General features: G+C 36.0%; 1 protein-coding gene across 2 annotated transcripts; it reads left to right on the top strand.

Moving 5' to 3' along the window:
• Positions 1-802: 802 nt before the first annotated feature.
• LOC135681574 (beclin-1) lies at positions 803-10,248 on the top strand. 2 transcript variants are annotated; one of them, XM_065196113.2, is made up of 14 exons: positions 803-963; positions 1,970-2,043; positions 2,230-2,285; positions 2,890-2,977; positions 3,607-4,007; positions 5,054-5,137; positions 5,985-6,045; positions 6,826-6,914; positions 7,357-7,428; positions 7,714-7,752; positions 8,067-8,109; positions 8,462-8,511; positions 9,228-9,281; positions 10,019-10,248. In XM_065196113.2, the coding sequence occupies exons 1-14, from the start codon at positions 831-833 to the stop codon at positions 10,125-10,127; spliced, it is 1,353 nt and encodes a 450-aa protein (XP_065052185.2). In that variant the 5' UTR covers positions 803-830; the 3' UTR covers positions 10,128-10,248. The 2 variants fall into 2 exon arrangements, with proteins under 2 accessions (XP_065052185.2, XP_065052186.2); XM_065196114.2 differs by having other exon boundaries at positions 822-963; positions 1,970-2,032.
• The last annotated feature ends 1,862 nt before the right edge of the window (positions 10,249-12,110 follow it).

Here is a 12,110-nt window from a genome sequence, read left to right as displayed (position 1 = left end):
GCTCTGTTTAACTTTGGGCAGACACTTCTTTCAAAAGAGGTTTCGATACGGAATAGAGAATTCAAAGTTTTGACGAGAGTCAAATATCATATTTTCTCCATTGAGAACAACACCAACTTTGAGAGAAAGCAAAACCACGGATGCTACTTCTAGATGGTAGCGAGACAAACTGATCCAAAGAGGGGGCAGGGCAGTTGTGTATCTAGGGAATAGTGGGAAATGCAGCTGGCCTGGAAACCCTAGAAAAGTGGTACTCGATATGAAAATTTCCTCCAAAGATGGCTGCTTGGATTCAGTCACTTTTCTTGAAATTTCGTCCTTATCACACGTAGCTTTCAACTCCTCTTTTCGGATTTTCCACTTCATAAGACTTTTAGACTCTCGTCCTTTGGTATAGCTCTTTCTAAATCCTACTACAACACTCTGGTCACTGGAAAATAATGGAAAGCCCTTTTTCTAAATTCAGTTAATAACTTTAAGATAAAGAAGATAAGACAACGAATAAAGAAAATCTTTGCGTCATTTTGATACTACTGACGACCAAAAAATGCTTTTTACCGAATCGAAGCAGAGTATATCAAAGGTCACAAAATATTGGTGGATCTCCCTCCTACAGCCCCCGGTAAATCCGTCTCTTAGGTAGTAACATCACGGTACCTTTGTCCAGATATGCAGCTTTATAAAGTTTTAAGTAGTATTTTTGTAAAGAGGTTCAAATTCAATCATGGCCCCTAAGGTGTTATTTTCCCTAGATTTGCCTCCGGGGAGAAGGGAAAAGCTGGGCATCACTAATCTGATGTTGTTGTTGTTGCTGTTGCTCTGGTGGTAAAATGGCGCAGAGTATGAGTGGAAGTGGGAGAGGAACAACTCACGTCAGTTTCGTTTGTCAGCGATGTTACCAGCCATTAAGACTCGATCATTCTTTCAGTAACTTTGATGCAGAAACTCTAAAAGAACTAACTGGTAGGTAGACTTGTGTGCTATGTGTCAATTTCACTTCCCTGTCCTTTATTTTGGCCTAAAATAAATTAGCTAGCAAATAGAGATAATCTTTATTTATGGCACAATGCTAATCTTGAAAAATAGAGCGGGTAGCTGAAGTTTAGCAGTTACCCGCTCTATTTGTCAAGATTAGTATTGTGCCATAAATAAAGATTAGATGCACTTTTTCATTGAAATTTTCTAGTGCGCAAGGAAACACTAAAATTGACAAGGTTACAATCCAAAATATTTTTTGTCCGGGGATTGTTTTGTCCGGGGATGGAATGGTTTGTTCTGTGTCAATAAGAACTTGTCTTCTCAAATGCTATGTATGGTTTACACTCATATACGGCTGTGAATTATGGACTATCACTGCCAAAACCTGACGCAACATTGTGGCTGCTGAAATGTGGTTCTATAGACGAATGTTCCAGGTTGGAAAACACATATGATTTTGTGGACGCATCAAGAAGCACATTGTCAGCTGCTACCTTCCAGCAGAAGCATTCAAGCTGCGAGCAACGATTCCCATATCTAAATTACTATAATATAATATTGGGTCACTAGAGGTGCAAGGTGTGAGCACAAGAAGTCTAGCGTTGCTGCAAGCATATGCAAGTTTTCCAGCCTGGCACATGTTAAAGATTTCCTACATGAATAGCGCAATCAATGACAAGGTATCTGCTTGAATCCACCAAGACAGGCAGCTTCTACATCAGATTAAAAAGTGACAGATAGGTTTCCTTGGCCACAATATTCGGAAACAGTCATTTGAAGATCTTATGCTCACCGAGAGGATCGAAGCACAACACCAAATCGAGCACGACACTCTAAAATAAAAAGAGGTTTGATATAAAAGAAATATAAAGTAGCTGTATTTAGTTTCTTGGCAATGTTATGTTTCACTTCAGCTACTTTTGCCACACAATTAGGCAAATGTCATCTTATATTACACCCCTATGTTAATACCATTTGCTGGTGTTTTTAGCTCCACTGCCTTCATCTGCTGATGAGTCAAAAGAAGAGGAAGTGGAAGACACTAAAAAACAATGTGAGGGCAAGGTCAGTTTTTTTGACTATTGAAAACTATAATTTTTATAATTTCAAGATCAAGTCTATACATACCTGTTATCTGCAATGCTTTTGGTAAATAGGCAATAGTTTGAAATCCTATAAAGTTTATCTTGATTTAAGGTAATTGGTGTAGAGCTTTATAAAAGAGAAAACTTTTACAGACATACCTTTCAGGTTGAGAAATTTATGGAAAGCCCAAATGTCCTTGTGAGACACATTCCATTAATAAGGTACGAGCATCTTTTAAAGATTTATGACAGATATTTGACAACTGAAATTTTAACTGTTCATTTAGTTTTCAAGGTCAAAATGCAGGTCATTTGTATTTGTGCAGAACATTTTTTCAATACTTTTTATTTAGAATGTTCTTAAGGGTGCATCCACAATCAAGTTTTGTCTCTCTATAGGTGTTTTCATTTTAGGAAGCATATTTGTTTTATTTGTTGCAAAATATTGACAGCCTCAAGAACCATCATTTGCCATTTAAAATTTGCCAAAATGGCCATCATTTGCAATTATAAATTGCCAAATGGTACAATGATACAATATGCTTACACAATTATACAATATTGTATATTACAGGCCTGGCCATTTGAGGAGAGCCATAGCTCTTGCTCCCCTCCAGGCTCTCCTCAAACGCTGGAGGGGAGCTAGAGATTGTTCTCCTAAATTGTCCTAAAAAGCAAATTTGCTTTCCTTGAAATCAATTTTTCCTTTGTTTCTATCCTTATAGCTCACCTCAATACTAGTAGGAGAGCTGTTTACTGCCCCCCTGTTAAAAGTCTTACAGCAAGGCCTAATATTAAGGTATCATCAAAGTTTTTTTTATCTCAGGCCAAATTCAGTTGATGGTAATGACTTTACTCTTCTTGGAGAGGCAACAGATGCTACAAAAATGGATAATTTAAGCCACAAGCTTAAAGTGAGTGTACATATGTAGCTTAAACCTAATGTTATCCTCTTTATTTTGATCTGCCTAATCGTTTGAGAAAATGATAACCTGATATGACTCCATTGTCACAGTCTTGAGATATTTAATATGCGATGTTTTGATATTTTCTTCAGGGATATTTGGTGTTTATGGTCTTGAAAGGATTCTATTTTGGCTGTTGAAAATGTTTCACATATGGAGAAAATATTTAACACTTTATTTATCATTTAAAGTTATTTAGTGTTGTGTTGACCTTGTCATGGATTTTCAAAAATGTTTTCAATAATTTTTACAATTGTTTTTTAATAATTTTTCTTCTTGCATTTCATGATTTTATATACCTCTAACCTGTATATAAATATACCAGTATGTAGAACATGGCAATGGCACACCAGAAATACAGACATAGTAGTGCTGAAAACCTAGCTAAGACATAGTAGTGCTAAAGGGGGGAAATTGAAGGATTTTAGTAAGGCTATCTTAGTTTTATTATTTTATCTTGCTCCTATGCTATGCAGAAATTGTTTTGTGAATACGAATCTTCATTTTTCATTGTGATCAAGAATTTTTTTGTAATGTAACTCGTTTTTCTTTCAAAATTTCTTTGTGTTTTACTCCAGGTATCTGCTAGGCTATTTGACATAATGTCTGGCCAATCAGAGGTTGATCACCCTCTGTGTGAGGATTGTACTGATGCCCTGCTTAGTATGTTAGATGAGCAGCTTCACATGGCTGAGAAGGAACTGCATGATTATAAGCATTTTCTTGAAGATATGGACAACTTCCAGGACAAGGAAGAGGATGAAAAGGAATTAGATCAAGAACTTGCTAGACTGCGCATTGGAGAGGAAAAATTACTTAAGGAACTTGAGGCAGTTGAAAATGAGAGAGAGAAAATAAGAATTGAAAATGAAAAACTCGATAAAGCAGAGCAAAACCTTAAAACAGAGGAAGATAAATACTGGAGGGATTACTGCCTGCATAAGAAGGCATTGTCAGAGTTCCAGGATGAACAAATGAGGTAAATTGAATCCATTCCACATTGTAATAATATCCGTGATTTGAGTTGCCTTGTGTACCTTTGGGTTAAAACTAGGAAACACTCTAATTTTAGGGACCCAAATATTTTGATGCATTTGTCTTTATTTTTTCCGGATTTATGTTTATGGCAGCAAGGGACCTGAACTTTTACCAGGAATTCAATGATATGTAGTCCCATGGACCACTAAGATATTCCAATCAGAGTAATAGTAACAGGGTGCTCAAGGGGTACTGTACCACCAAGTTATGAATGTTTCTGGTCTATAAATGTATCTGTATTTGAATTTGTCATTATGGCATCCTAGGTACTCATCCACATCCTAGTTACCTTTTGAGCATATCAGTTCAGTTTTTTTATATTTTAAAATTCCTCAACTTACAATATCTTATTACTTTACATTACAATTAATTACATACAATGATAACACATTACATAAAAATACTTAATAACAATAAATAATGATTTCCAAGATGTTGTTTGTAGGATAATTTCTTTAGGAGGAGCTCTGTCAGTAGATGAACTAATCAAGGAGAGAGCACCCCCTTTTCTAAGGTGGTTTTAAATGTAATTAATCATTTATATTTAAACAGTGACAAGACAATAAAATTTGCTTCAAAATCAAATTTGATAGTTCTTGTTGAATAAAAAGGTTTTAAGCTTTTGAGAAAAACTGACAACAGACAATGATCTTTTTATATTTGAGTATCCAATGGCTGATGTCATGGATCAAGACGATCCTAATCTAATCACAAGTGTAGCAGATGCAAAACATTTTAAATGGCTTAGTATTGACCTTGCCCAAATGCTGTGGCTTTATTGAGATAAAACTGCCCTAATGGAGCCTGCGATAAATATTGCTTTGATAGAGGAAATGTAGCCCTGCCAGTCCCTATATCTACTGGGCCTTTGAACATAAATTAAGTTTTCTAATCGTCAGGCCCTAAAAGAATTTCTAGATATCTGTGCAGACCACAGACATTCAAAACTGCATCAAGTATTTATAATTTTTTTTTGCTTTCTTGTAGCGTGAGCAACCAGCTTCAATATGCCCAATCTCAACTGGACAAACTGAGGAAAACAAATGTTTTTAATAGCACCTTCCATATATGGTATGTAGCAAATATGTCATGATCGTTAAGGAGTTCCTAAGTGTGGCGTCACAAAGAGCTTTTTTTAGAATTTTTGAATTTTAACCATATAACATGAAAGAACTCATGGAGTAGTTCCAGATTGGTAAAATCGGGTTAGTGAATCAAAAGCTGGGTGAGATATATCCAAGATTTGAAATTTGCTAACAGATCACTGTTCATATTCCTGAAGTTTGACAAAATTACAGAGGTTTGATGCAAGAAGAGCCTGTGCTCATGTGGCCATAACCCTGCTAATTCTTAACACCTTTAGCTGATTTGGCGTATATAGAGGTATTTCACAATACTCTTAGGTTATGGGATCAACATTGAAAATTTCTAAAAAATGATATTTATGACGTCATCACTTAAGAACTTTATTGATTTCGTCATTGCAATCTTTCGTCCACCATTATCAACCTTCATACACATATAGACATTTTTTTTATAACGCAGGTTTATTGTTCACATTTAGAGCTAAAAACGACCTTTTGTAGACCTGTATCTAAAGCTAGTAGAGATATCATTTCAAAAATCGGTACAAGTGTGAACTCACCTCTATTTTTACTTTAGAAACTTGGTTATTGTTGATTTTTTTAATGTCATCATTCTTGGCTGTCTGGCAGTTTGTGAGTAAGGGTATGACAAAGATCAAGACTCAATACTGTTATGATGGGAGCTTGCAATTGCCAACTGAAGTATTCATGAAATGTATCCTAGTAAAAGTATTTATGTTCATCCCTAAAGCAACTAGCTTGTTTAGGGCTATTCAAATTGAATTAATTAAGGAAATTCGCTCAGGTAGTTATCAAATGTATTTCCATTCTAGGCATAAGGGACATTTTGGGACAATCAATGGCTTCAGGCTTGGTCGTCTTCCAAGTGTGCCGGTAAGGGATCTTAAGGCTAAACCTTATTCATATGCACGTTCAATTTAATCTTGTTTTAATTTTATTTCTTTGGGACAATTAGCATGAAGTTTTAAATTTTATTCATTAGATTGATCTATTTATTGTTGCATTATTCACTCTTTCCAGCGAAAATTGATTGCTTTGTACGTTTGAAAAATTGTATTGTAGTTCAGTGTTTAAGTTTCTTAATTTTTCCCTTTTCATTGATTTTTGAGTATCTGCTTGATTTCATTGATGCTTTTTCTTATAATAATACGTTAATTCTTGCTGTTGTTCTATAAATCAATCATAAACGACTCAATGTGTAAATTTTGTAAGTGAATGTTTATCTGCTTGTTTGCTCAAAATGCTCAGATAAGTGGAAGGTCAAGCTGTCGAAAAAATTTCAGCTTGCCATTTATTCTTTAGCAATTTTCTTAAATTTCACCAATTTCATGCCTCAATATATCTAAAAAAAATTGTTCTAAAGGAATTGTTTGTAGTTTATGATAAATATGACGTATCTTAAGTAACTTTGCGATCTGCTGTGAAACAAATCGCTCAAAATTTTCTCATATTGTGAACAAATGCTCACTTGAAGTATTTTCCATTTATTTTATTGTAGTGTTTGATTAGGAGTTTAAAAAATATGAAAGTCGCTTTTTATATTAGTCGGCCTGTCCTTTTTTTTCTCTAAATTTTGTTTGCCTTTTTTTTCTTCTAAGCTTGTTGTCTGTTACGTGTATTCATTAATTTTTTATTTCTGGCTCTCCCATTTAGGTTGAATGGACCGAAATAAACGCAGCTTGGGGACAAACTGTTCTCCTGTTGCATTCTCTATCAAAGAAAATCGGATTAACATTCAAAAGGTAAGCCTAAATCAATTTCAGCTGAGGTCATCAGTTGCTTTGTTTTCTCTAGAGATGCAAATTATGGCGCGAGAATTTGAGTCATACCCTATGATCTACTGTCGTTTCACCATAGGAAGACATTAAATTTCACAATTGCTTGCGAAGCAGGTCCAACTTTTCCTCATTTTACCTTATTGTTTTCTGAAACATCACGTGTTCTTATAAGCTTAGCACGAAGTCTTTCTTAAAAATTTTTTTAAAAAAAACCTGTCGTTGAAATGGTTTTAGTTGATATTTTGTTTCTTGTCACCTGTAGCTTGTTTTTTTAAAAGAAGATCTGTGATTCAAAATGGTTTTTAAATTCTCGCTGTATTTGTAGAAGAATGTTTATTGTAGGAAGCCGCGGGTACTCCATGCGTCAAGACTTCCTCTCCTTTATTCTTCTTTTCATTTTACTCAGGTATCGACTAGTTCCTTACGGCAATCATTCTTACATCGAATGCCTGGAAGAGAAAATGAAAGAGCTTCCACTGTACGTTGTCAAATATGATGTTTAAACTTCTCCCCTCTTTCATCATTTACCATAGATATTTTTTGAAGAAAATTTTATGTAGATTTGATAACTGCGTTGTTAATTTATGCAGAAATACTCTTTTTTGCATGATTTATTAATTTATGCCTATAACGCTCTAGATTATAAATATTATGTCCCTGATGTTGATACAATCAATTTTGTTACTTTTCGCTTAATGAATCTAACGGATGGTATAAATTACAACGCAGGATAACACATGTCTTGTCTTTGTCTTGATTTCAGATACGGTTCTGGCGGATTCAGGTTTTTCTGGGACACAAAGTAAGTAAGCCATGTATTTTGCCAAACAATTCCAAGAAAAGGTCGATAATCTTGTTTACTGTCACATTTTTCTCCATTTAAAAGGTCTATTTTTCAAAATGGCGGGGACACATAGAGAGTATCACGCTGATGAAAAAAGCTCTATCGACTTTTGAGCTAGGAAGATCTATATCCCTATAGCAGATACTGCCATCTGAATTGTTTTGGTGGATTTATTAGGACAGAACACACCTACTTTTACTTGATTGCTCATTCCAACGTATCCCATAAAGTAGTCCAGATCTTATTGAACCTTTACCTGCTATTACTTTTAGATTTGATCAAGCTATGGTCGCCTTCCTGGACTGCCTACAACAGGTAAATAGTTCTGCTTCCCCTGATGAACTCTACACTTTATTAATCTATTCTAAGTTGGAATCTTGGCTCTCTCCAAAGAAATTGTCAATATTGTCATTAAGGGCATCGTAAGAAGTATGGAATTATTGGGGGTAGGGACACCCTTGTTTGAAAACAATTGGACCCAATAGGATTGCTTATTGGAAGCAAAGACCTTTTATCATTTTTGAAGGGTCATGAGCCCCCCCCCCCCTCCCTCCCTCGCAAAGAATAATATCAGCTACCTGTCAGCATTTTCCTTGGGAATCGTTTTGCTGTAACGTAATGACGACTTTGATAACTTTTTCTTTAATATAAATTTCTTAAATTGTAGTTCAAAGAAGAGGTAGAAAGAGGTGATTCGGGTTTCTATCTGCCTTACAGGTTAGATTTTATTTTCCTTTGATAACAATAATACTTCTTCAGCAGTCAATCTTTATTGTATAAGAACGACTTTGAATACTTAACCAATTCAGGTTATGTGTTTATTCAAATATTAGTTTACTTACAAAAGGACAAGTTGCAAAGTAAATAGGGTGGTTGTTTGCAGGGGGGCCTCAAGCCTAGCTCATTATCTCCCAGCTGCAAATGGGAACACGGTTATTGGACAGGCTAAGAAAAGCGTGGAAAAAACGCTCTTCATCCTTCTCACAGGCATTCTCCCTACGTACAAGTGATATGCAGAAGTCACAATTCCATTTTAAATTGGAAGGAGAAAAGCAAGTGATAATATAGTGGCGGTCACCCCCCCTCCCATATTTTTTAGGATAATGGTCTTTTGTTCTAAGACAATTGGAAAAGGTGACGTTACCTTATCAAAGTAATAGGCTTGCACTCCCCCCCCCCCCCCCCCCAATATTTGATCAAGTGTCCACCACTGGTGATAATGCCATTTTTTCCTACTTTCCTTAGAATGGGACTATATTTGTTATATTGTAATTATTGTTTCAGAATGGTTTCTTATTTCTTGAATATTATCTGCTTTTTGGTGAATCTCTGCTGACTTTTTCAGACATATTACATTATTACTTGTGTATTAGAAATGTTTATTATAGAAAGACATTAGAAACCAAGGTTTAAAGAAGGATTAATTTTTATAGAATGGAAAAGGGTAAAATTTTCGATTCAAGAGCTACAGGATCATACTCGATTCGGTAAGATATTCGTTTTTCCACACTTCCTCGCTCAGGTAAATTAAGAACGTTGCTTTTTGTTTTCTAAATTAAATCTACTCCCTTTTTAAGGCTCAATAAGTATGGCCCCCTCCCTACCCCTCACTGTCTCCGTTTTGAAAATTGAGCATAATTATCATTCTTTTCAAAGTATGGAACTCTTGCCACTTTTTAGATTTGTTTTCTTGTTGTCTGTTTTCACCCCTCATCTTTAGAGAATTTATCTTTCACATGTTCTATCGTGTTTTTTTTCTTAGCAGCGTCATACACACTAAGTATTTGTTTTTGGGTCATCTGGGTTTTTATTCTGTGTTTTTGAGATGACAGATAGAATCATTACGCGAGCAACATCGTCTAAACATTTAGGTGTATTGGAATCTGTCTATATCAACAAGAAATTATATTAATGTAGACAAAAGGAGTTGGTCTTCTCACTTCGGAATTTAAGCTAGGTGAAAGTTTGGTGGTCGCTGATTGGTCAAAACAAGGAACTATTCTTCGCGCCATTCTTCCTCTTTTGTTACTTCCAATCTGCACCTGGATAAAAACAGATTTTTGCTTGCCTTTATTCACGAACTAACATCCTGTACGAAATTTGCGTGCGTGCTTGAATCGTATAATATGTAAAGCTTCTTTTATTAGAAATAACCTTGCATTTACTAAAAAGTTATCGGGACTTATCGGAAGTTAAACAGAAGTGCTTTTTTGTTTTATTTCAGAATACAATTTAATTCAGAGGAGCACTGGACGAAAGCTTTGAAATTCATGCTAACAAATCTTAAGTGGGGGCTGGCTTGGGTCTCGTCGCAGTTTGCGGACAAGTCATGAAAATTAACGCTACATCAATCAAATGGGATTTAGCATAAATAATCAGCTTTCAATGTAAATAGTAAAATTGATATTTTGTAGCAATAGAAGTTGAATTGTAAAAAAATCGAAGTTTGTGTAATCTTGTCAAAGTTTTCAGTAGGCTCTTTTGCGACGGCGACGTCACAGGGGGGACTGTGGGACACGTACCCCTGGTTCTCGGCAGTATCCATATTGTATTTGGTCGATATTCGATGAGGGGAGGGGTAATTTTTCGGAAACCTATTCTTTGTGATGTAATTCTACGATTTCACGTTACCAAAAGACATCCATGGGAGCTTCCCATCTTTATAATTGGCCTTCCATTGGGGTATCAGTAAAGGGCGTTTTCTGCCAATAAAAAGGCGTTGCCTAATGTTTGTTTTGTCCCCCCTACATCCTATTGGTTGGTACAGCTACTGCTTATGGGCAATAAATAGTTTGTAAGTTAAAAGCTAAAAGTTAACAGTTAGTTTAGAGGAATAATAAAGAAGGTTGAGATGAATCTTAGATGGCCCCCTTTAGCCCCTCTAGTATCGTACCCCCGATAACGAAGAAGATTTTATCCCCGTTAAGAAAATCGGGGATAAAACGTACGGTTTTACGTATGTTGCGCTTTACCGGAATAACGGCTAGAATTTTCAGAAAATGTTGACTGAGAAGAAGTTTATTAAGATAACTTCGAACAGAAAAATTGACGGAAATGGAAGAAATGCAAATTACGGTCACACACAAGTTCAGGAATAACAATTTAGCGCTAAAAAGAGAATAATTGGGGGATTCGCAATAAACATACCCAAAAATATTGAAAATAGGAGACTATGGGAGAAGGGGCCCAGATCAACAAGTCCCCGTACCACTACATACCCCTGGTTAACCCACACGCGTCCAAGGCTAAAAAAGTTTTGCTTTTCATGGGTCCAATATCATTCAAATTTAGCTGTTTTGTAGGGTGCATTATTTGAAAAGAGTTGAAGCCAGGGGCGCAGCTAGTGGGGGGTTAGGGGGTTGGGTCCCTCTAGCCAAATCTTCATGAGTTTGTCTGTAAATTTGTGTTGTTTGTGCAAACATTCCCTGGTTTGTGGTAAAATCGTCTACCGATAGGTGAAATAACATCTAAATTTCTTTTTGTTTTTGTCTTCGTCGGTAAATTTTATTACGTATGACCCTCTACCCCATATTCTGGAAGGTCATACTGCGCCACTGTTGCCAGCACCCTGACTAAACATTGATCACTGATTATTGGCATTGATCTCGACGGAGAAGCACCAGTGGTGGTTTTAAGGGGGGGCCATGGCCCCTGGCCCCGCGCTTATTGTAGCCAAGAGGGGCCCCACAACCAAGAAAAAAGATGGACATTGCAAAGAAAAAGAGCCCCGCAGATGTTTTTGGCCCCAAGCGCCGCAGTCTCTAAAACCGCCACTGAGGAGCACTGGCTATGCTTCGTTTCTCTTCAGACATGTCTCTAAATCACTTCTATGGTTCTATGGTCATTTCATTTCATATATATTCTAGGCATTAAATTATGTACAAAGCAACAACAGATGCAAAAAGCTTAATTCGGTATAATTACAATAGAGTTATAGAAAAATATGCTTCAAAACATGTAAGATCAACATTGCTGAAGAGGACACACAGAAATAATTCCTCACAGCTTTCGAGCTGTATGCCCTCAGTAAGATCTGGTTGCTACGATTAACATTGAAAGATATTAATCGAAGAAGCCTATATGTATACATGAACATGCTAACATTTTTTTTAGAAAATAACATGAAGTGCGGGCAGAGGAAAGAGTAGAAAGTATTGAAATAAAAACAGAAAGATCAGTAGAGGTGTTACCAATGAATGGGTCTGTTTGATGAAGTTAGTAGTTTTGAGTTAAAAATTTCTTATAACGCTTACAGAAAGATTTTTTGCTCGGGAAATTTATAATGTTAGGAGGGATGTCATTCCACATTTTAACTC

The sequence above is a fragment of the Rhopilema esculentum genome, chromosome 12 (assembly GCF_057945365.1).
Source record: "Rhopilema esculentum isolate cy_ngs chromosome 12, ASM5794536v1, whole genome shotgun sequence".
NCBI classification, from domain to species: domain Eukaryota; kingdom Metazoa; phylum Cnidaria; class Scyphozoa; order Rhizostomeae; family Rhizostomatidae; genus Rhopilema; species Rhopilema esculentum.
The sequence above is the reverse complement of the archived record's forward strand: the minus strand, read 5'-3'. Positions and strand labels throughout refer to the sequence as shown.

Coding starts and splice junctions, on each gene's coding strand:
- LOC135681574 (XM_065196113.2), top strand. CDS start 831: ATGGCGCAGAGTATGAGTGGAAGTGGGAGAGGAACAACTCACGTCAGT. Junction 8,512..9,227: donor GGTTTCTATCTGCCTTACAG/GTTAGATTTTAT, acceptor TAATTTTTATAG/AATGGAAAAGGGTAAAATTT. Junction 9,282..10,018: donor ACAGGATCATACTCGATTCG/GTAAGATATTCG, acceptor GTTTTATTTCAG/AATACAATTTAATTCAGAGG.